Here is a 24883-nt window from a genome sequence, read left to right as displayed (position 1 = left end):
GGTAGACTCGGGTTGAATAGTTAAGGTTGAAGATGGGGTTAAGGTTGGGTTTAGGTTTAGCATTTTATATAGTGAGTTGAGCTTCAGCTATATCTCAAACCAGCCAGAATTGCAGCCCTAAAGAAAACCTGTCATCATCATCCATTCCTCCCAATTTACCACAATGATTTACAAACTAGAACAAATTGTTCCTGTACACAATCCAAGTTGGGTACCAAGTGCATGTAGATAGAGAAGTGAAAGTAACTTTATACCAAGTGCTTCATTTAGATAGAGAAGTGAAGGTGACTTTAGGGCTAATATGGGGATTCTGTTAAAACCGGATGAACAAGCACATTCAAATCCATTTGATTCCCATCTCAGCCATAATTGTTCTGCTTCAACAAGGACAACCATAGTAGCTTTCATGCAATTAAATATGTACAAGAATCCATGTTTATGTCTAACTCGCTGATATCGTAAAAATAAATAAATAAATAAAAAAGAACCATAGAAAAACAGCATGACATTCCATGCAACAGGGAGAACAAAACTATAAGAGACTGTCTTTCCATGAATTTCAATCATTCATTCCAAAATTTTCTGAGGTCTAGCAATGAACTGCTTCGTGACATCATTTGTCACCAAATTGTTGGGAATAAAAACAGAAATCATGGGCCACGAGCAGTGGTGAAACAGAAACAGCCCTGGGCCTGGCCTTCGGGTATCATGCCACCTCCCTTGCTCGTATCAATTGCTTCTAGCAACCTCACGACCTCGTCCATCTCCGGTCGTTTTTCCGGGTTTGCATCCCAACATTTTCGCATGATGCTCGCTAATGAGCTTGGGCAACATCTTGGGATTTCTGGTCGCAAATTCTGTCCAAAGCAATTTAAAAATTACATCATCATCATCAGTATAGAGTCATGTAAAAGGCAGCATCACCAGTAAGGTTCTAACAGGTCCTGCTCAGCTTCAGCAAACTTACAAACAATTGAAACCTATGTGGAACCAATAATTTGCAAGGAACTATTTAGAAAGCTCTTAGCACAAAGCAACTGCTTACTTGGACAGCTTATGGCTGCACAGTGTGTCTGCATGACAAGCCTAATCTACACTTTTTAAGGTATATGGAAGGAGATCCAGAATATCCCTCAAGGAAATGGAAGGTTTTGGTAACCTATAGTTGTTGGATTGTTTTGATAAGCTGTTAACCAACAGTGTAATTTGCCTCCATCTAAGCTTGTGAATACCTTTTCTTTCTTTTTTTTTCATATCTAAAAATATTAGTATTTTGGAAAAATACATTGGTAATTTAATCAAGCTAGGCATGCCATTCTACATACAAGCACACATAGACATACAGCGAAGAAAATTGCCTGAAAAAAATTTGCATATGTAACTAACAAACCTGTCTAACAACTGCAGAAGATACTTCGGCAAAACTAAGATCGTGGTAAGGCATGTCACAGCAGTAGATTTCCCATAAACATATGCCAAAACTATAAACATCGCACTTCCTATTGTAAGGCTTACCATCAAGGACCTACAAAATTAACATGTTAGTTTTTTTTATCAAAAGAGGGAAACTGATACCTAGAAAAAGTAAAAACTACAGTGACTCAATTGTAGTTCCTAGTGTATCAAACGTGCAGAATGTAAAAATAATATTTAAATTGTAACAAAATTATCCGATCTCTTGAAGGCCTGAGTACCTCTGGGGCCATGTATCCAAGGGTACCAGTTTCCCCTGTCATGTCCCTTGGGTTTTGAGCTTCAACTCGAGCAACACCAAAATCAGCAATTTTTAGTGTTCGATGAGAATCTAACAACATGTTTTCTGTTTTAACATCGCGATGTACAATCTTCTTCGAGTGAAGATAGCTCAAACTGCAAAAGTTAAACATACACCATAAATAAAAGAGGCCATTTATAAATCATTTTGATTTAAGAAAAAGGAAAACTATTCTCACCCTCTAGAGAGATCCAAAGCGAGTTGAATCACAATTTTAAAGGCGAGTTTCTTTCTCAAGTTCCTGATTAAGTATTTCTTTAATGTCCCTCCTGGAAGATACTCAACGACAACACAACAAGCTCTGGAAGGAAGGGAATTGTGACCGTCGTTTGACGTGCTATTGGAAGGGATCTTAAGATTTGATGTTCCCATTGAAGCTCCAACAAACTATAAGAAAACATAGGAGTTACTATCTGAAAATAACCATCTAAAGGCATGACGGGAAAAGAAATTACAACATACAAATCTGACAAAAAAACAAGGAATACAATATATTACAAAGGCAAGAAATAAGTGGAAAAAATTAAAAAAGCTGAACTATGGTGAATTTTATGGTCAATGGGAACTGCTTACCAAAGTCAACGTATAATATTGTGAAAGTTCCCATCATACCAGTTTCCAACGGTGTAATAAATTTTTTTATTACATATATAACCAGTCAAAAATATATGTACAAAAATTTATAAATTACAAACATTGGAGATTATTATATTAAATTTGATAAACTGTGTTGAGATAATATAGCAATACTATACAGCAAGGCTTTGACACAGGTTGGGAAAAAAACCTTTACCTTTGTAACATTTGGATGGTCTAGTTTATGCCAAACAGCAACTTCTTGCTGAAATGATGCCCGGAGTGTAGCTGTTTCAGCAGCTGTGGCAATTCCATCCTCTCCCCAATCCAATACCTTCACTATAATATCAAGAATGATCACAAAAGTGAGTATATTCATAAAATCAAGCCCAAAAAAAAAAAATTTAATGTTACTAACCCAACTTTTGAAGGTTCGGGGATTTACCAACCAATAAATTAATGAAACCAACTTTCTAATATTTGTACAGAATCATTAATGAATATCGGAGTGATATCCTTGATAAATTATACATTATTTATAAGCATGCATCAAAGTTACCAAAATCGCCTCAAATCAGTTTGGATCTTATGAAAAATCACACAAGCGTATGATTGAACTGGGATCATCATGAAATCGCTCTAGTTGTAGGATCAGCATGGGATCAAAGTAGAATTGCAGAAAGGGATTGTTCAGGATCCTTAAGATACACAAAAAAAAATCTGATGATTTGTACGTCAGTCATGGTATTTGAAATTATTTTTTAAATGGACTGGTTTTATACCTTTTATCAAAAGTATTCATTTATATGCTAATTGGTATTTGGTAGATTGTGCTAGAGACTTACCTTGATTTGTTTCATTAAAATATAACTTTAGCATTGTAACATTATTTTTGAAAGGGAAAATGAGAATTGAAGGATTTGAAACTTGACCCTCCCATGCACAATTAACTTTTTAATTAATTAATTAATTTATTTTTAATTTTATTTTTGTAGGTAAGCAACATAGGCACACACACCACACCAAGGACGGATGTAGGGGTGGGCTCTGGTGGGCTTGAGCCCACCCCAATTTTTTTTTTTTTTTTTTTATTATTATTATTTTTTTTTTGTATAGGCAATTTTAGCCCAGCCCAAAAAAATAAAATAAAATAATTACTAGTATTAACCCACCCAAAAAAATATTAGTCCACCCCATTAACAATTCCTGGATCCGCCCTTGCACCACACTACCCCATATACAACCTTTACAACTTTTAAATTGCCTAGTGTTAAGATTCTACCTTCTCAGCTACATTATCAAACTTCCTTGGGTGGCATTGTGCATACATACATGTCCATTTCTATAATTTTTATTTAGTTTAGGCTTGTTTTATACCTATCTCAATACTATTACTGAATTTTTACATATAGTTTTAGTCTCTTTTTTTTCTGTCATTTTCTAGGATCTTGCAATTCTTAATTCGATCCTAGGACCGGATTCCATAGACTCCCTGATCAACTCAATACAGGATCCCGATCATATCAACCTTGCTAGAATGCACTCAAAATCTGCTTTATATGCTCTATGTCTGCTCTTAGTTTCTTCTCCATATTTTTCTAAGCATGAGGTCATTGTATCCAGATCAAAACCATATAGAACAAAATTAGGAAAATGATACGGCAGGGACATAGCAAATAATAAATAAATTATATATATGATGTTGTACTTTAAGAAATTAAGAGTAATACTATTTTTTAGAAACCTAATAATGAAAAAAATATATTGTGTTTGCTGGGAAAAGAAAGAAAGAAAGGAAGAGGGTTAAGAAAGAGAAAAAACAAGGAAACAAAGAGGATTAGGGTTTTGTTAGAAAAAGAATTAGGGCTTAGTTAAAAATATAGGTAGGAATCCATAGAACATAAAAAGATTTCATGGAAACAAGAGGAAAAATGAAAAAGAGACACAAAAAGAATTTTGTTGTGAAAGGAAAAAGAAGGATTTAGGGTTTGTGAAGAAGAAGAAGAAAGAAAAGAGGAGAAAGAGGAGAGAGAGAGCGACCATCCAAGGCAACGAAGCTTGGTCAATGAGAGAACAAGAGAGTAAAAGTTGATGGTGCAAGTGTTTGAACCTTTGAACTAAAATATAAGCCTAACTAGCTGATTCTTTATAAAGCAACTTTTTAAGTAATGGGTAATGACCGCCGTATTATTGAAAGTTACTAAACAACTCCTCACATTTACACTTCAACCCAACTTTCTTTCTAAAACTTTCTTAAAAAATTTCAAGAATGTGACATGCATGTCAAACACATATACATGGCGTGTCTGATGGGTGTCCACGTGTCTGTGCATGTCCGCGGCATGTCCGAATATTCAAAAAAAAAAAAAAAAAAATCAGACACGTTTGTTGGCGTGTCCAACACGTGTCGAGGCGTACCCGGCATGTGTCGGTGTCCGACGCAAATTCTTTGCCCTTTTAGGCGTGACCCTCAAATTCACCCTAATTCCACCTTAAACCATAGGGCTTTAATTCAACTCTACAATCTCTATTAACATCCTCAAGTTTAATCAAAAATCATCAAAGACACGGACTGAACCCATTTCAGGACTGTATGTATTTCGACCATGAAAGCATTAGTTCAAGTTTTATGTGTATGTGTGTGTGTGTATATATCCAGTTCCAATATCATAATTCTTTCTAAATCCCTTTTAGATCACATGTATCCACAAAGCAAGCCAAGTTCTAAACAATTAAGTTTCACTGCTATTCGATTTCCACAAGGTTTGGCTATGACTACCCACGCACTAGTATTAACCCAATTATGCAGATATATATATATATATATATATATATATATATATAATTATATTAACATAGCAATTTGAAACACTAAATTACTAATGAAATTCAGGTCCAGAACATTCCACTTTGTCATGCAACATGTTCTCCATACTACAACAATTCTAAAAATCATATAACCTACGTGCTATATAAATATATAGACATATAGATAAATATATGTTGTATAACCACAGCCAAGGAATTCAATCATATGCTTCAGTATACTAGAAGGTTTGGTTGACAGCTTAGCACGCCATAACAGTAAAGGAAACTACGGTTTAAGGTCAAATATAATCGCACAGTCTCATGTATCACATTGTGTGAATATATATACAAAGTGTATTTGGTCTAAAGACTCTAAACCTAAATGACAGACAGGCAAGTGTGGACATATATCATCTGGTACTCTTAACTCAAATATGATAACAATTAACCTATATTTAGTAGAACTAATAAACCACAGCATACATGTTACTGTCTAACAACAATAATGAAATATTATGTAATTAAATTGACTATTATACAAAGATGAGTAGAAACTGCCTTCTATCTCAAATCAGACATAAAATTAGCCTGAAATACCACACAATTGAAATTATAATACAGCAAAGATTTACTTGCCTGATTCAATTAGGCTTCTTCTTCCCTTTTTAGTTTTCTCTAACACAATCCCCTTTTTCTCAATTCTCCTTCCCTCTATACTTCTTCCTGCTCAACGCTTATCAATCTCAGTTAACGAACATACAATTAGCCTAAATTATTACACACCTGAAATTAAGAATACACTAAATTCTAGATTCTCATAATACTTTCTCTGGCTGAATCTTGTTTCCTGACTCCGTCACAAACTTCACTCCTTTCTAGACTTCCTTCCCTCTGTTCACTTCTATGGCACAGATGATAGGGTTCCCAATTAGTACCTTTTTCTTCCTAACAAAAGTCTGAAACGTTGATATTTAACAACATGAACATGAAATTGAAGTGCCGATCATGTGGGAGTTGGAAGTGTGGGTAGCTAGGGTTATTACAGATAACATCAATTGATAAACCTAAATCTCTCTAAATTAAATTATTATTTTATATCCCAATTTCGAATTTTAAATCATATATTTATGTATTTTGTATATGTTAGAATGTTACATATATATATATATAAGTGTTGGGCCATTATGTAATTACAGAATGTTGATAAGGGCCCTTGTGTAGTTAAGTAAGACTTGTACTCTTTATATAAGCCTTGTACACTTTATTAGGTTTTTCAAGTATAATGAATATAGACAAGTCTGAAACTTCTCTCTCCCTCTCATATATATAACTGTGAACATGGTATCAGAGCGTACGATCATGGGTGTGAGAATCTGTAATTGGGTTCTTCTTGTCTAAGATTCGAATTGCAGTTGTGGTGTTGGTGATCTCTACCTTCGGTTCATCAGTTCCTTGTTTGTCGTCATCAACTGTGGTTTGTTCATCGTCGTCAGATCTGCGGCGTCGTCAGATCTGGGAGTTGCTCATCGTCGTCTCTGCCGTGTTCGTCGTCACCAGCAGCTTCTCTTTAGTTGCCAGCGAGCTCATCGACCTCTGCAATCTTGATTCGCAAAGGTGAGGTTCATCTCTGTTGGCCGGAAGTTGCAGCGATCGCTGCTTATTGGTTCGGCTGTTCCTTGTGATTGGGTCGCCGTCGTTGCCGCCGCGTTATTCCCCGGCGTCCGTGAAGGTGTAAAGAAGAAGACCTCTGTTTGGCTACATGGTTATGGCTACTTCAACCCTGGTTTGCTAAACCTGGATAGCCCAATTCAGTCCAACCCGTTTGACCAGGTCCGTTGACCAGATCCAACCCGGTTTCAGATCCGACCCGGTTTTCCAGGTTCGGCCAGAGTACAGAATCTGTTTTTTTTTCTCTCCCGCGTTTTTCTTCTCTGTTTTGCTGGATTCAACATGGCATCTAGTTCAGATTTACTGTCACCCACGAACAGTCTTCATTCTCCCATGACTTTAGTTAAACTGAATGGGAAGAATTACATATTGTGGGCTAAATCTGTTGCCATTTTCCTCAAAGGCAGAGGTCTTGGTTCTCATTTGACTAAAGAGAAACCCAAGGCAGCTGATGCCTCCTTTGATGCATGGGAAAAGGAAGATGCTCAGATCATCTCTATGACGATAAACAGTATTGAACCCCAAATTAGTTCAACTCTACTTTATTTGGATACTGTTAAGGAGATATGGGACAGATTGCAGCAATTGTATTCTGGGACAGGTAATATCACTCGTGTTTATGAGCTCTGTAAGCAGTACTTCAATCTTGAACAAGGTACTCAAAGTATAGAAGAGTATTATTCTAAAGTTATGGGAGTCTGCCAAGAGCTGAATATGTATCAGCCCATTACAAGTGATGTTCGCAGTATGCAACAACAACGTGCGGACTTTAATGTTGTCCGTTTTCTTACTGGTTTATCATTAGCATATGAGCCTTTTCGTGCACAAATTATGAGCAGTCCAACACTTCCATCTCTTGCTGAGGTGTTTTCTAGACTTCAGCGTGCTACACTTGCAAGTGATACCTCAAATTTGAATACTGGACAGAGTGGTGAGCGTTCAACATTAGTGGTCTCAAAGGGTGAACATAATACCTACCGTGGAGGTCGTGGGGGACGCTCCACCCGTGGTAGTCGTGATCCACGTGGAGGACGTGGCCGTGGCAGGGAATTCAGAAAGTGTACCCATTGTGGTCTTTTTAATCATACGGTGAACTTTTGTTGGGATCTTCATGGGAAACCATCTTATTATGCCAATCAAGTTTCTTCTTCTCCGAATGATGTTGCTTCTGGATCACATAACATAGTTGAATCAAATACAGTTCCTGTTCCACAGGATGAGTATACCCAGTTTTTGTCTTATAAGCAAGCATCTAATTCATCTTCCACGGTTACTTTGGCCCAGTCAGGTACTGCACACACATGTCTATTGTCTTCCACTCACAGTCCTTGGATCATAGACACTGGAGCATCTGATCATATGACTGGATGTTCTTCTCTTCTATCTGATTTTCATTCTGTACATCCTTCTCAAAGTGTTACTCTTGCTAATGGTTCATCCACTCAGGTTTCAGGTTTGGGGACAACTCCACTTAGTGATTCATTGTCTCTCTCATCTGTTTTACATGTTCCGCAGTTTCCCTTTAATTTAATGTCTATCAGTAAGCTTACTAAATCTCTCCAGTGCTCTGTTACATTTGATCTTACTTCTTGTGTGTTTCAGGATCTCAAGACGAAGAAGACGATTGGTACGGGTCATGAAGCTAGTTGCTTATATTATTTTGATTTCGAATCTTCTCCTGTGGCTCTTCAGTCTTCTCTGTCTCCATTCCAGTGGCACTGTCGCCTTGGTCACCCGTCACTTCAAGTTTTGAAGCGTCAAGTTCCTAGTCTTAGTCATTTGAAATTCTTGTCATGTGAAGTTTGTCAACTTAGTAAGCACCATCGTGTGTCTTTCAAGTCTAGGGTTAATAATCGCGTCTCTAGTCCTTTTCATTTGGTTCATTCAGATGCATGGGGTCCAATAAAACATTCTTCAATCAATAAATTTCATTATTTTGTGACATTTGTGGATGATTATTCTCGCCTAACTTGGTTGTTTTTAATGAAAGATCGTTCTGAGTTATTTTTAATTTTTCAAAAATTTCGCAAAGAAATCAAAACTCAGTTTGGATGTCCAATTCGTATTCTACGTTCTGATAATGCTAAGGAATATTCTTCAACTCCATTTGATACATATCTTAGTGATAAAGGAATTATTCATCAAAATTCATGTGTTTATACTCCACAACAAAACGGCGTTGCAGAACGTAAGAATCAACATCTTTTAGAAGTAACTCGTGCTCTTTTGTTTCATACGCGTATACCTAAACGGTTTTGGGGTGATGCTGTTCTTACTGCCTGTCATCTTATTAACCGTATGCCGTTATCTGTCTTAGATGGCAAATCTCCACATTCTATTTTATTTCCTGATTCTCCCTTGTTTTCTCTTCCTCCTAGGGTTTTCGGATGTGTATGTTATGTCCACAATCTTGGTCCTGGTTTTGATAAATTAGACCCACGTGCCACAAAGTGTGTATTTCTTAGCTACTCTCGCTCTCACAAAGGTTATCGCTGCTATAGTCCTGTTTCTTAACGGTACTTTATTAGCGCAGATGTAACGTTTTCTGAGTCCATCCCATATTTTTCAGATACTGATTCACTTCTTGATATCACTCTTGAGTCGCCTTCTTCTGCCGTTCCTCTTCCCTCACTCTCTCTTCAACCTCGATCTCTTGTTCCTTCATCTGCCCCGTTACAGGTGTACACTCGAAGACCAAAGCCATCGGTTGTCATGCCTCCTCCATCATCTTCAGAGTCCTTGGATCCGGCGCCTTCCACTGTGTCTGATTCCTTGCCTATTGCACTTCGTAAAGCTCCTCGCTCATGTGTTACTAACCATCCCATTACTCATTATGTCTTTTATAATTCCTTATCGCCATCATTCTCATGTTTTTCCTCTCAGTTGTCTACTAAATTCATTCCTAAGACTGTGCAGGATGCGTTATCTGATTTGGGCTGGAGGAAAGCAATGCAAGATGAAATGGATGCTTTGCATAAGAATGGCACGTGGGATCTTGTTCCATTACCACCGGATGTCAAACCTGTTGGTTGTCGCTGGGTATATACTGTGAAGTATCTTCCAGATGGGTCTGTTGAGCGTTTAAAAGCCCGTCTTGTTGCCAAAGGTTATACCTAAACTTATGGTATTGACTATGACGAGACATTTTCTCCCGTTGCTACGATTTCTTCTATTCGTGTTTTGATTTCTCTTGCTGCTAATAGACATTGGCCTCTGTTTCAGTTAGACGTTAAAAATGCCTTTTTGCATGGTGACTTAGCAGAAGAGGTTTATATGGAGCAACCACCTGGGTTTGTTGCTCAGGGGGAGTATCTTCACACTGTTTGTCGCCTTAAAAAGGCTCTGTATGGATTGAAACAATCTCCACGGGCTTGGTTTGGAAAATTCTCTGAGGTGCATTAAAATTTGGTCTTAAGAGATGTCAGACCAACCATTCGGTGTTTCACCAGCGCACTAAAGCTGGCTTCATATTTCTTGTGGTGTATGTAGATGATATTGTGATCACAGGTGATGATTCTGAAGGCATTGCTAAGTTGAAGTTGTTTCTGCAATATTAATTCCACACTAAAGACTTGGGTAAACTTAGGTATTTCTTGGGCATTGAAGTTGCTAGATCCAAGAAGGGTATAAGTTTATCCCAACGCAAATATGTGTTGGATTTATTAGAAGAAACAGGTATGTTGGGTGGTCGTCCGGTTGATACTCCTATGGATTCAAATATAAAACTTCTATCTGATGAGGGTGATCTATTTAATGACCCGGGCAGGTTTCGTCGCCTTGTTGGGAAATTAATTTATCTCACTATCACTCGACCTGATATTTCATATGCAGTCAGTGTTGTAAGCCAGTTCATGGGAGTTCCTAGAATGCCACATTGGATTGCTATTCTTCGGATTATACGATATCTCAAGAAAGCTCCAGGTTTAGGGTTACTATATAAATCAAATGGTCATCTCAGGGTGGAAGGTTTTACAGATGCTGACTGGGCTGGTTCTTCTTCAGATAGGAGATCTACTACAGGATACTGCACATTTGTAGGAGGAAATCTTGTTACATGGCGAAGTAAAAAGCAGACGGTGGTAGCTCGATCTAGTGCTGAAGCTGAATATAGGGCAATGGCCCATACCACTAGTGAGTTGACATGGATACAACATTTTCTAAAAGAACTTGGGTTGATAGTTGAGGATACTACTCCATTGTTCTGTAATAATCAAGCAGCAATTCACATTGCATCAAATCCTGTGTTTCATGAGAGGACCAAACATATTGAAGTTGATTGTCACTTCATTCGAGAAAAAATATTAAGTGGGAGCATCTCTACTCCATTTGTGAAATCTGAAGATCAATCAGCTGATATGTTTACCAAAGCATTGGGTCATAACCAGTTAAGAACTATCTGTTCCAAGCTGAGATTATTTGATATATATTCTCCAGCTTGAGGGGGAGTGTTAGAATGTTATATATATATATATATATATATATATATGTGTGTGTGTGTGTGTGTGTGTGTGTTGGGCCATTATGTAATTACAGAATGTTGATAGGGGCCCTTGTGTAGTTAAGTAAGACTTGTACTCTTTATATAAGCCTTCTACACTTTATTAGGTTTTTCAAGTATAATGCATATAGACAAGTCTGAAACTTCTCTCTGCCTCTCATATATATAACTGTGAACAGTATATATATATAGATATATATGTATTTGTATGTATCTATAAAAAATTTGGTTATTACATAATCGAGCAAGTCTATAGTTCAAAAATAAGAAAAGGAGCCAGAACCCTTTCTACAGAAGTGATGGGGGTCTCTAAATACTGATAAGAAAAACCAGATATGATACCTTCTCCTAAAGAGCACAAAATGAGATAATGACATGCGTACAATGCATTGTTCTCCTCCACGATAAGGCTAAGATGCAAATGTTCATCATATATTTTCCATTCTCTCCTTATGGTATGGGCCAACTAGCTAGAGGTCAATGCCAATTGGGTCTAAGACATGGTACAACTAGCAATGGACTCATTATACATGTCAATGATACTATAATGACATGTTTCCTATCACATCAAACCCGAAATATCACTTCTCTCGTTACCCACCAAACCAGGATGTCACGCCCCCTATATACGCCCTGTCTCATACCCAAACATAGTATGGGAAACAAAACCCCACTTCAGTGCATCAGTGAGAAATAGTATCATGCCCTGCCAGATTGTATCAATATCCCAATGACCAATGACAAGTCCATAATATAAACGAAATTGTCATGTCTCAAAGGTAAACAAGAAACCATAATGAATCCAAATCTCCAAGTTTTAGATTTAAACCTCACTACAAGGTCCACTGTATAATAATGGAAAGTAAATACTAACTAAAATATAACAATAATAACAAAATAACAAAAATCCTTTAACCTCACCCTTCTAAAAAAAAGGAAGCATAAATCCTCTAACCATTGTAAGAGAACACATTTTAGGACAAATTCTCTAGCAAACCAATGAAGGTAACTTCTAATGGTTGGGACGTGAAAATATCAAACACTCAAGTCAATGTTGAATTACATAGGAATTAAGTCAAACAGTTTATAAACATATCACCATCAATAGAATGATCAAGAAACTAAGAACAATAACAGATACCTCAGCAGGATAAGCATATCACAACAATCAAATTTTTGCATAATAATAACCAGACAGAAACATGTAGGATTTGGCGCAACAAGCAATTACCTGCAACATCTTGGCCATCATAAACACCTCGGTACACAGTGCCATAGGTCCCATGAGCTATAACATTTCTTATATCCAGTTTAGCTAATTCAATTTCCCACTCTTCCTTCTTCGTATGACCTTCCCCATCCTTTGACCAAGCCCTGCTCAAGTGCTTCTCAAACTGCAAATCCCAACTCTTGAAATCAATCATATCTGCCCTCACAAACATATCTTTGCTACTAATACTCCCAACATCTTTCACATTCCTCCCCAAAGCCCCATCTGCAACACTAGACTTGTCAAGGACAGTGTCTCCTTCGTGGGTTTGGGACTTTCTCAAAATATCAACACCTCTCTCTGCCTCACCACTCTCCAAATCCATTTTTTTACACTCAAAACACAACAATCAATGTTTAGAACTGCAAAACATATGAACAAATAAATAACCCAATAATCTCTTAGAACGCAGCAAAAAAAAAAAAAAAAATCAATTCCAAAATCGGATTATTACCAGGAAAAATAAAATATCATTATTCCAACGAAAGCCTTCTCTTTCAACTTCAAACACCGTCCTAGAATTGAAGAATATAATCCCAATAAGAATACTCCAAAACCCAGAAACAATATATAATAGATATTCAAAATCATCAAACGAAACTCATATTGGATTAAAAAACAAAAAGAACCGAACCCAGTATAAGGAAGAACCTGTGTACAATTACCCAGAAAAGGAAGAACAAAATAAGCCCTTGAATTGATTGATTAATCCAAAAAGTAAAGCGTTTTGAGGAGGGGATTGAAGAAGAAAAAAAATTGACAGGAAGTTTAGAGAGAGAAAGAAGAGAGAGAAGGGGAACCTAAATTTTGCTGCTTCACATATATACTGCGTTGTGGAGTACGACTCTTCTAACTCTCAGAGTTACTATCAATTTGTAATTCTTTTAATCTTTTCTTTTAGTTTTAACGGATTTACCGGTTACTTGAAGAAGATCTTTGTTGATGCGGATGGATATGATGTATTTATCCCTATAATTGACAACATACACGTACACAAAAATAAAATAAATAAGTAAGTAATAATTAAGTTGCAACTGTTGCAACGCTTTCTTTTATTCCGATAAAATTACAAATTCAATAAGGATAAACATATAAAAGAAATATTTTCTTTGCAATTTCTATACGCAAGAAATAATACATTTATGTAAAGTTTGGATTTGGTTCCAAACACAGTCCAAGTAATTCCCTTTTATCCTTTACTTTAAAAGGATAACTATATTGAGTTATACTTTTGTAAACATTATTAATTAACATTAGTAATTTTAGTTTGGAAGTAATTACAGGTATTTAAAGGGATTAGTCCAAGTCCCTAATTAAATAAAAAAAATTATTGTTTACGCTTTCTTGATGTGACTTTATTTTCCTATCTTATCTTCAAAATCCAAATGGGGTTCTATTGAGCTCTTCAGTTTTGAAGCACAAATGGACCAATCCATTGCATGGTCAAGAAAATCGTTGAATTTCTACAAGATTAATGATACTTGCAGCAATCACTTAGACGGAATTATTAAGCCTACAATCTACTATATATGATTGGTTATTAATGCATTAGTTAATGAAATGAAGAGTCTCATTTTTTATATTTGACATGACCAATCAACTATATAAGGCCTAACAAATCTCTCTAAGTGATCAGTACAAATATTATTACTCTTTTCATAAATGGAAATAGAATTATTTGAACATTATAGTAGTATTTTATTGTATATTTTTATTGTGTATTATATAGTTGTATTTTACTGTTTTTTGTTACAGCGGATGAGAACCCGAATCGTGATGTCTCATGAAACATTATGTCACGAGTTTAAGTCTTTTAAGTAAATAATTTATATAAGGATATTCATACTGATTAAGTTGTGGTCAAGCTCGCATGTGGCTTGTGGGATGCTCGTAGATTTTCAAGCATTTGAATTATTCCATTAGTGTGAATGTCTTTGTAACTTAAGTGATAAGGTTGCTCCCGTTGTCAATTGGAAGCCGAACCTTTGTATCCCTCCCTACTAACTACTAACTACTAACCCAGACACACACAGAGAGAGAGAGAGAGAGAGAGAGAGAGAGAGAGTGAGAGGCTGAACTAAAATTACAAAGTGAGTGGCTAATGATAAACAAGTGATAAGGAACCCAAGTGTTACCCAACTTCATATGGTAAAATTAGTTTCTAAAAAAAAAGGTAAAATACCCAAATGTTGTTTTCTGTAAATTAATAAATTAAAATACTCAAATGTTAAAATTACGTAAAGATTAAAGAACACCTTGAAGTAAATCAACAATCACTTTCAAACATAACTGTAAAGATAAGTTTTTTAGTAATTGGAGTTTCCAGGTGATAAAAATCACATCTAAATGGAGTTTCTAGATCTCAGAGAAATTATTCTTCTTCTTTTACGTATTCTCTTCACATATTTTGTATTTATATTTGTTCAAAAAGATAAGAAATTGGACCCCATCTGGGACTCCTTGCAATTTCTTTACTAGACGCCCAAACCCTATGAGGCAAATACCACCGTTTATGAAGAGGAAGAGTAGTAAAAACTGATTACATATGAATTGGGCTGATAGGAAGAGTAATACTAAAAATTAATTGTATATGGACTGGGCTAAGAAGAATAGTAATTTGTATATAGATCGGGTTGTGAACTGATTTATTTATTTATTGGACCTAGGCTATAGCTCATATGAGCCCTTTAATAATTCCTCCCATATATATATATATATATATATATATATATATACACACACACATATTCCATGGGTGAATAAGGACGTCCACATAGGATTCTACATTCTTTTTTTCGCATATCCATTGGAAGAAACTGCCATCACCCCATCCAAAAGAGACTTTGTTCCCCACCCCCACAAATGATTCTTGAATTGATCTCTAAATTCTTGACGCAATCTATATATATATATGCTTGTTTTTGTAGACCACATGAATGCATGGTTTGATCGTTGTGACAAAATTGGAACCATCTTTTGTAACGCACCACCCAAAATGCTCAATGATTTGCAGGACAATACTTGGGATGTACAAATAAATGTCTTTGTCCCAACACCTCATCAAATTGCTTAATTCTACCATAAAAGCTTAGTTCACTGTCGCAATCCCTCGGCATGTGCCATAGCCAAAACTGGCGGAGCCAGCATGGGCTTTGCCCACCCCACCCCACCCCAACCCTGGCCTAAATTTTTTATTTTTTATTTTTTTTTGTGAAATTTTACATCATGTAGTCCTAAAATTCCCTCTCTTTATAAATCTATCAAAATTATTCCTTTGTTTTCTCTTTAAAGAACGCTTTTATTTTTAAAAATTTGCGTTCATAAAGTGTTCTTAATTAAACGAAGCTAGCATTCTGAGTACAGGTTTAATATTTGAAGTAACTTTTTTTTCATTAGTCAATTACTGTGTACTTTTTTATTTTTCATAAAGACAAATTATAGTGATTCCTTAATAAAGTTGATATTATGAAATATGATAACATGCTATTAAAAGATATTATTGTAAAATTAATCATAAAGATAAAAGTGTTTAAAAAAACGGGAGGCTACTCCACTTTTTAACAATTGCACTGCAATCTTAAATAAAATAACAATTCTAACCTTAAATTTACAAGTGAATAATAATAATTTTTTTAATGACACAACTGCCCTTTCATATTTTCTTTTCTTATCTCTAATCTTTAATATTCTAAGTATTTTCTGACACAAATAAAATAAAATAAAATTTGAATAATTTTTTTTAAGGGACAAAAAATAAAATAAAATTTTGTTATGTTGAATAAATTGTCTCTTTTAACCTGATAAAAAAAAAATAAAAAAATAACCATTTAAAAAATTATCTCTTTTGACATGAAAAAGAAATCCCAAAAAACCATATTTATTGAATAAATTATCTTTGTGGTCAAGATCCCCCCCCTCCCAAAAAAAAAAAGAGGAGATACAAAAGGAAGATGATTAAAAAAAATTTACCTCTATTGTATAAATAATCTCTTTTGACAAGACCCAAAGAAAAAAAAAAAAAAAAAAAAAAGAGAAGTTATTTTTATAGAATAAATTATTTCTTTTGACAGGTCCCATCAAAAATTACCAAAAAATAAAGTTACCTCTTTCACAGAATTGAAAAAAAGTTAATTTTGTTAAATAAATATCTCTAGCAATTGTACCCAAAAAAAAAAAAAAAAAAAATTTGCTATAATAAATTATCCTTTTTGACTGCCAAAAATAAAATTATTAGTATGTAGCTGAAAAAATAAAAAGAACGGAAAAAAAATAATAAAAAAATTAAGGGTAATTTGCATTTACACCCCCTCAGGTTTGCAATAAGGGCATGTAGATATAATTTAGGGAGAGTGTGATCCAATTGCCCCCTCAAGTTTGTAAACTTGAACAACACCCCAACCATAATAAGAGTACATTACCCTTTAACTTCTTGATTGACCCATTTAAACTATTAAAGTACAATATTAACATTTATAGATCATTTTATTTGACCAAAATGACCCTTAGCTAAAAAAACAAAAAAAATTCAAACTCCACCTCTGTGGCTGCTAATGCCATATGGCCCATATGTATACAGGGGCCTACCCAATAATTTTTAATTGGTAGGGCCAAACTAGAAATGTAAAATTAAAATTTTAAAATAACATAAAATTATTGTAAGACCTTTTTTTTGTGCAATTTTAATGTATATTGTTAAAATGTGTCTATACATAATATGCAATAAAATTGAAGAGAAGGGAATACTTCTTTTTTTTTCTTTCTAATTCATAACAAATATTTATGTATGTGTGTGAATATATGTGTGCATAAATATAGTATATTGTTATAAGGATTACCATAATAATTAATATTTTTTTTTTTCACTAAATTTGATCTTTTATAGCAAGAGGTTTATTGGAATTTGAAGGGGTTAAAAGTAATTTAATTATTAAACTACATTTAATATGAGGAACCATATAGATTTTTTTTAAAAAAAAAAATTAGAGAGATCATACAAAAAATTTGAGGGGATCAACTTTAATTTTTATGTAAAACATTACCATAAATAATTTTAATTTAAAACTATAATAAGGTTTTGCAAAAAAATTGCGAGGGCCAAGGTAGAGTTTTTTGTTTTTTTTTTTTGTCAAGGGTTATTTTAGTCAAATCAAAGGACTTGTAAAAGGTTAATATTGTACTTTCATGATTTAAATGAGTCAATTTAAAAGTCAAATGACAATTATGTATTCTTATCATGGTTGAGGTGTTGTTGTTCAAGTTTGTAAACTTGAGGGGGCAATTGAATCACACTCTTCCTTAATTGTATCTACTTGTCTTTTATTGCAAACCTGAGGGGTGTGAGTGTAAATTACTTAAAAATAAAAATAAAAATAAAAATAAAAATTGTATAAAAGGTAATTATGACATTATAAAATAAGGAATTGTGTATTAATGAATTTAAGGACCTTCTTGTCATTTCCTTTAAAAGAAAATGACAAAATGAGTGCAATGGAAGAAAATTGGAGTGTGTTACAAAATAAATTAAAAAATAATTTAATTATAAAAAATACTTATTATAATGTATTACCAAATACCTAACATACTTTTTATTTACCGTAATTTTTTGACGGCTCTGTTGATAAAAATGTCTTTTTATTCCAACAATAATCCCAAATGGGTTCTTCATTTGGCTTGAAAGACGAAAAAATGAAAGAGAGAAATGAAAGGTGTCTCCTTAATTTTTTTTTTAATTTTTTTTTTTTGGATGGATGGAATGGATAGAAAAAATATGTTTGGGGTGACATATTTTTTCTTTTTTTCTTCTTGTTGGAATGAGGGGAAAGAGAGTTTTTATATTCTTTTTACCAATATATCCTCATTATATAAAATTTAGATATTCATTTCAAATTTTTGGAAAGGTTAAAATTAAAAATTACATATTTATGGTAATTATATATTTTTTCTCTGCTCTTCCCCCAATTTAGTTACTTGTTAGAGAATTTGCATGTTACTATCATTTTTCTAAAACAATTTATAAACGTCATACAACGCTCAAAATGTCTTTTTTTAAATAAAAAAAAAATTATCTTATCAAAACAAACAAAGCTTAGAAATTGAATTATGGGTTTCATATGGATCTATAGATTCCATTAAAATATACTGTAATTAACAGTTGGGTTCTTTTTTTCTTTTTATTCTTGACAAATCAGTGGGATGCTCAAGGGTACCCGCTCTGAATTTATAATCTAAGATAAAGACAGACTCGAATTAATTAAATATTTTTGGATTGTAAGATCGTAGGACAGCAAAATTGGGATGAGCAAAGATATTGGTATGGACATTAGTTTTTATGGGCTTAGCTGAGTCATCTAGGAATTGGGTTTATTGATAACATTGGGCTATGTTTGTATGATAATTTTCAACCCAAATAGCAAAATTGATGGGTTAACGGCTTATCCAAGTGTACTTCATATGCTGGTCCATGACCAAATCCAAGCCTGTTCATTGTCACCCAATTTTGAAATGTGGAAGATTTAGAGCTGCAATTTGGACTGATCAATCCAAACTCAATTTGATTCCCCCAACTCGATATTTATCACAAATTCGGCAACTATTTCTACAGTTAGATTTAGACTCGAGTAGAAAATTCTAAACTCGAATTTAAATGATGTTGGACTTGAGTAAAGATTCGAATCCAACTTGAACCTTAATTTTGATATGACTGTTTATAGTATAATTTTAGTATTTTGAAAAGAAAAAATAAAATTGATTGTATTCTAGTCCTTTGAAAAATGAATTTATTGAGAATTTGTTTACAAATTTTTTATTTATTTATATTCAATTTTTTTTTGGATTTTTTATACAAATGAATAACTAGAGTGGAGACCAAACCAAATTTTCTTGAGCTCAATCCAAATTTTAAAATTCTAATGTGAGTTGGGCTCCCTTTCATTAGAATATTAGATTTTGAATAGATGCGTACACAATAATAGTGTTTGGGCTTGAAAAATATTTTCCTTCCAAAATACCTTAAATGACAAGAGTATTCATGAGAGATCTATTTAAAAAAAAAATCTTTGATAGCAAGAATTGTGTTAATTCAGTGATAGAAAAAATATTTGACAGCAAGAATTGTGTTAATTTAGTGATAGACATACTTACTTGATAGCTTTACTCATTTAATTGTAAATATATACATAATAAATGAGTAATGATACATACACGTTAGACTAAAATTAATTGAGTAAGAGATGACGTTATGACATCATTATATTTAATAATAATCAAAATGATTTTCATAATTAACTTATGTAAAAGTGTCGTGTGAGGATAATTACTATTCTTAATAAATATAATACAATTAACAGTGCATGTGTAAATTTATTGTACTTGTGTTTCCATGAATTAATTTAGAAGAAAAACAGTGAAAAAAGAAAAAGAGACATGTCAAAGGTATGTACTTTTCCTAACCGCTCTCTGAAAAAGCTGTGTAAATAATAGAGAGCCACGTAAACAAGATGGTGTGTTGAATTGAAAGAGTCACCTGCATGCACATGGGCCTTGGATTTTGGAACCTCTTTAAGGCAGTTAAGGTGTGGACCTAATCCTTCTCCCTTTAAAACATGTTAACACTTTTACCCAACAACATGATGGCAATGTAACATTCCAATCTGTATACTTTAATATAGATATCCATATATATATATATATATATATATATATATGAGTGATGGGGGAACATGTGCAGTGCTGGCTATTCCAATCCCACACAAACATTCCTCTTTCATTGATTTCTATGCCTGTCTGAGACAAGAGAAAGAAAGAGCTAGCCCAAATCATGGGAGTGGGTGGAAATTGGTCATAGCTTTGAATGTTTGAATGCTACATTTGTCTTTTAGTTTCTTGCAAGTGGATTCGGATCCCCTCGGGTTTTGAAGATTTTGTACCGCGACCAAATTCTCCTACAACATATAACATAGTGTTACAATATTATAAGATTGAGAATTTAACTACTGTTATATTATCAATTTAAAGTTGTTATGTTTATAAAATTAAATTGTTATATTAAATGCAAGACATACAAAAATGACATAAATGGTTATCCCATCATAAACTCCAACTCAAATTGATCTCTATTTTTTGTCACTCAATTTTTTAGTGTTCTACAGATGGGGACATATCCAAAAAATTATGTGAGGAAAAGAAAAAATTAATAGAGATATAACACTTAAAATAAAAAATTCAGTAAGGGCAATTGTTCGTATTTCGGGACGGAGTTACAAAGAGTTAACCTGGACTATAGCTCAGATCCAAAATATTTTTTTTTTAGTACTACTGTACATTAGTTCACACCCTGATTCATACGTAATACTACTCTTTCTTTTAAACCGATTCATATGTAATATTACTCTTCCTCTTAACTCAATTCATTTTACAATTCCGTCTTTGCCCCTGTCTATACTGAGTTGCATATAATTCTGCGCCTGCAAGTATATGTGCATGCACATGTACATACATATGTAACAAGGGTAATCACCTTGGGTGGATAGTACAGTATTGAATTAAATACTAAAGAGTAAAATATGTTTTCATTAATATTTTTCTCCTAAAACTCCGTGTAAAATGGATGAAGAACCTAATAAGTATAGGTTAATGATTCTTTTGTGCAGCCCTGAAGATAAATTATATGATTAGGTTTCTACGGTCCCTATTAGCTGAGGTTGCATGTAGTGCTGTTTTCTAATATACTAATATGGAGTCTTTGCATGCGTAACATGGGTCATTAACTTGCTATGAAATTAATTACTAGATTAAGAAACAGATAATTATCCTCTTTGACTTTCAAACTGCGGGCATTATTGCATTCGATGCCATAAATTAACTTTATATATATATAGATAAATTTTATGATTAGGTTTCTACGGTCCCTATTAGCTGAGGTTGCATGTAGTGCTGTTTTCTAATATACTAATATGGAGTCTTTGCATGCGTAACATGGGTCATTAACTTGCTATGAAATTAATTACTAGATTAAGAAACAGATAATTATCCTCTTTGACTTTCAAACTGAGGGCATTATTGCATTCGATGCCATAATTTAACTTTATATATATATATATATATATATATATATATATATATATATTATATTGTCTGATATGCTCGAAACAATCTCAATGTAAAAGTTGAATTTTCTCCTGTGCACCAAACAGTTTTAGGATAGAATAGAAGGTGGAGATCAGCTCACAGTAGACACCAGTAGGCGAACTCCATCTTCATAGTCTACTCCGCATTTGATTATTTAAGACTTATTTGGTGCACGTTTTATTTTTAGTTTTTTGTTGTTTGAGTATCGTAATAGTGAACAGTAAAAAAAAAAGGATTTGGTAAAAATTGTTTAATGCGAAAACATTTTGTGAATAGTGGCAAAAAATCGAAACATCAATTTGGTATTCCTATATGTTTCCGCACTGTAGCGTTTGATACTATAGCGATGAAAAATAAATTTTTTTTTTTTTAAAAAAACTCTTAAATGACATTTTATATATATGAGTCATCTTTCCTAATTTACAAATTTTAATCACTCCCAATATGGAAGGAAAAGAGAAAGAAATAAGAGAATTGACACTGTTTTGATATGGAAGGAAAAGAGAGAGAATTAAGAGAATTGACACTGTTTTAAAATTTAAAATTACATTCTTACTGTTCATAATTATTAGATAAAGTCAATATTAATGAACTCTCTGTCTTCCTCTCTTAAGAAAGTAAGGTAATTTTTTTTTTCTCCTCTTTCATTTAGCCAAACAAAAAAAGGCAATGACGCAATTTCTCCTCTAAAAATATCTCATTTAACTTTTATTCTCTCCTTCCTATTCATTTTTTTTTCATCTTACCAAACGAAAGCATAAAAATATCCAACAAAACAATGCCATCAAGAAATTAAGTGCATAATGAATGTTCTTGGATAGTAGATAACCTTTCATTATTTCATCTAAATAAATATGAGCTCACCGCTTAGAATTGATGCAGTACCAACTCTTATCCTTATCTCACGATACTTTAAAAGACAATGCTATATATATATATATTTTTAACTGTCTTAAAATTAAATATTTTAAGCAAGAGTAATAAATAAATTTCACTTCATCCTAGCTCTTAAACTATATACATTCAGGTCGGTCCACGAAGAAAAGTTTTCCAACCATGCCCTTTCATCACATCATTGAATCACTATTTTATTATAAGAATTTAGTATATGTTATTGGATTTTTTGGTCAAAATATTCATAATATTTTTTTTGCAGGTTATATTCATAATATTAATAATCTTACTAATCACGGAGTATTAAAAAAAATAATCATTTAAGGTATAAATGATAAAAGCTTTGGTGTAATGGAAAAACTTAAAGTCATGATCTCAATTTTTATTTATCTTCAAACTTTTAAAATATATAAATGCTTATCATTTTCTTTTAAGAAGTTCTGCGATACTAGAGTGTACAAAAAAACCATGAAATTGAATCGAATAGAAATCGGTGCTTCATTCCGGTTCTCACGATTCCTGTTCTGGTTTCAAACTCCAGAACCGAAACTGTTAAATAATAATAAATATTATATTTTTAATTATATAATTACTAATATATACATCTATTGATGCATACAAAAAGATATATATATATATAGTAAAATATGTTCCCGTGTACAATATTATACATCAAAATGCACTACCAATGGCTTTAGAGTCATTAATTTTAATTTAATTTAATTTAATTTTAATTTTTATTTTTTAAATGTGGTTTCGGTTTCATGTCCCAACGGTTCCGATTCTAATTTCTAAGAATTGTTAGGTTCGGTTCGGTTCTGGTTCCAATTGTACCAGAAACTGTAAGAACCGGAACTGTTAGCGGGACTTAATATTTTTCTGATTCAAATAATAATTCAAATAATAATTTCGGTTCCGTTGGGATCGGTTCCGGTTCCGGTTCCGGTTTCGTCAGGAATCGAAACTGTGTGCACCCAGTAGCGGGACTTAATATTCTCTGAGTTTTTGAAAGTTATTTGAATTTTTAAATAAAAATAATATCTAATTATTGTTTTGTGATAATTTTAAATTAAAAAAATAAATTTGGTTAGTGAGCTGTGCTAAGGCAGATTGACTCATTCACAGCAATCAAATGTGCCAAAATGTGAGTGTGAAAGATTGACTTTACTAAATGGACTGTTTCACAGCCATAAATTGCGTTAATGTGAGTGATATTTGACTTTAATTTAGTTTGATCAAAAATCAATTTCCGGTATTAATTCCCGGAGCGTATTTGTTACGAAATTACGATTGGTGACCATTGGTTACCGACCAAAACTCACCTTTTTAAAAGCCCGACAGCGTGTGCCATGACAAATGCATTGTTGGTAAGATTACCGAAACACCCTCCATATTTTTTACAATCACAATAGTGGACAATCTCATTGAATGTGAGAAAATTATTATGATCTGATTATGATCTGTTGTGTCTATAACTCTAAAAATAGTTTTGGTAAAAAAATTATTTTTCTTTTTATAACTAATTTTTCATAAAACTGATTTGAGCAGAATTTTTGTAAAATTTTTTTTTATTTTAATTATCTAAAAATAAAAAATACTTTCAAAGTTACAAACTCAGTCGATCCACTTCTTTATATATTGTTAATAAATTAAAAAACATATTTGGTCAAAAAAATTTGTATAACTCTTTTGCTTTTAAAATCATTTTCCTACTCTTAAATTTGTTTGATAATATAATTACTAATCATTCAGCAAATGTAGTACTATGTTGGTACCTCGTGGACCTAATAATTTCTCATGTGTTAATAAGTTACCAAAAAAATTCTTGTGATTATAATTTTTATTTTTAAAATTCTCTAAAGTCCCCAGTAAAGAGTCTACAACAAAATCTTCTCAAGAGTCATTGTGAGTGGGTGATTTAGTTGGGGTACCATTGCCTTTTCACTTTCCCAATAACAGGTTTAAGACGGAATAGGTCTATGTTGCAACTGATTTCATAAGAAAAAAACAAAATTTTAAACAGATTTTTGTTTTTTTATAAATAAAGTAATGAGGAGGAGTTAACATTTTATGTTGGAACTTACAAAAAATAAAAAAATATCATTATTATAAATTCTAAAATTTTATCAAGAAATCAAAATTAGGTAATAATGAAAAAATTAGGTAATATTGTCACTCAATTTTATTTTCCTGCTGTCCAAACTCATTAATGCCAATCTTACACATTTATTTATAAATGGAAAATCTAATTATTACAAAAATAAGACTG

The 24883-nt window shown here is 33.1% G+C and overlaps 1 protein-coding gene across 4 annotated transcripts; it reads right to left on the bottom strand.

Annotated features, from left to right (window-relative positions):
- Positions 1-324: 324 nt before the first annotated feature.
- LOC132306897 (serine/threonine-protein kinase STY13-like) lies at positions 325-13427 on the bottom strand. Of its 4 annotated transcripts, none has more exons than XM_059804486.1 (8): positions 13229-13427; positions 13049-13109; positions 12556-12956; positions 2568-2689; positions 1953-2161; positions 1695-1869; positions 1391-1525; positions 325-857 (listed from the first exon to the last, which is right to left on the bottom strand). In XM_059804486.1, exons 3-8 carry the CDS (start codon positions 12917-12919, stop codon positions 651-653), a joined length of 1212 nt encoding a protein of 403 aa, XP_059660469.1. In that variant the 5' UTR covers positions 12920-12956; positions 13049-13109; positions 13229-13427; the 3' UTR covers positions 325-650. The 4 variants fall into 4 exon arrangements, with proteins under 4 accessions (XP_059660469.1, XP_059660467.1, XP_059660466.1 ...); XM_059804484.1 differs by having other exon boundaries at positions 13246-13427; XM_059804483.1 differs by having other exon boundaries at positions 13254-13427.
- Positions 13428-24883: the final 11456 nt, after the last annotated feature.

The sequence above is a fragment of the Cornus florida genome, unplaced genomic scaffold (genome assembly GCF_030987335.1).
Source record: "Cornus florida cultivar Cherokee Brave unplaced genomic scaffold, ASM3098733v1 CherokeeBrave_3.0.0_Hap2_Chr05, whole genome shotgun sequence".
In the NCBI taxonomy this organism is placed as follows: Eukaryota; Viridiplantae; Streptophyta; class Magnoliopsida; order Cornales; family Cornaceae; genus Cornus; species Cornus florida.
The sequence above is the reverse complement of the archived record's forward strand: the minus strand, read 5'-3'. Positions and strand labels throughout refer to the sequence as shown.

Coding starts and splice junctions, on each gene's coding strand:
- LOC132306897 (XM_059804486.1), bottom strand. CDS start 12,919: ATGGATTTGGAGAGTGGTGAGGCAGAGAGAGGTGTTGATATTTTGAGA. Junction 2,690..12,555: donor TGATGGCCAAGATGTTGCAG/GTAATTGCTTGT, acceptor TTGATATTATAG/TGAAGGTATTGGATTGGGGA. Junction 2,162..2,567: donor ACCATCCAAATGTTACAAAG/GTAAAGGTTTTT, acceptor GTTTTCTTATAG/TTTGTTGGAGCTTCAATGGG.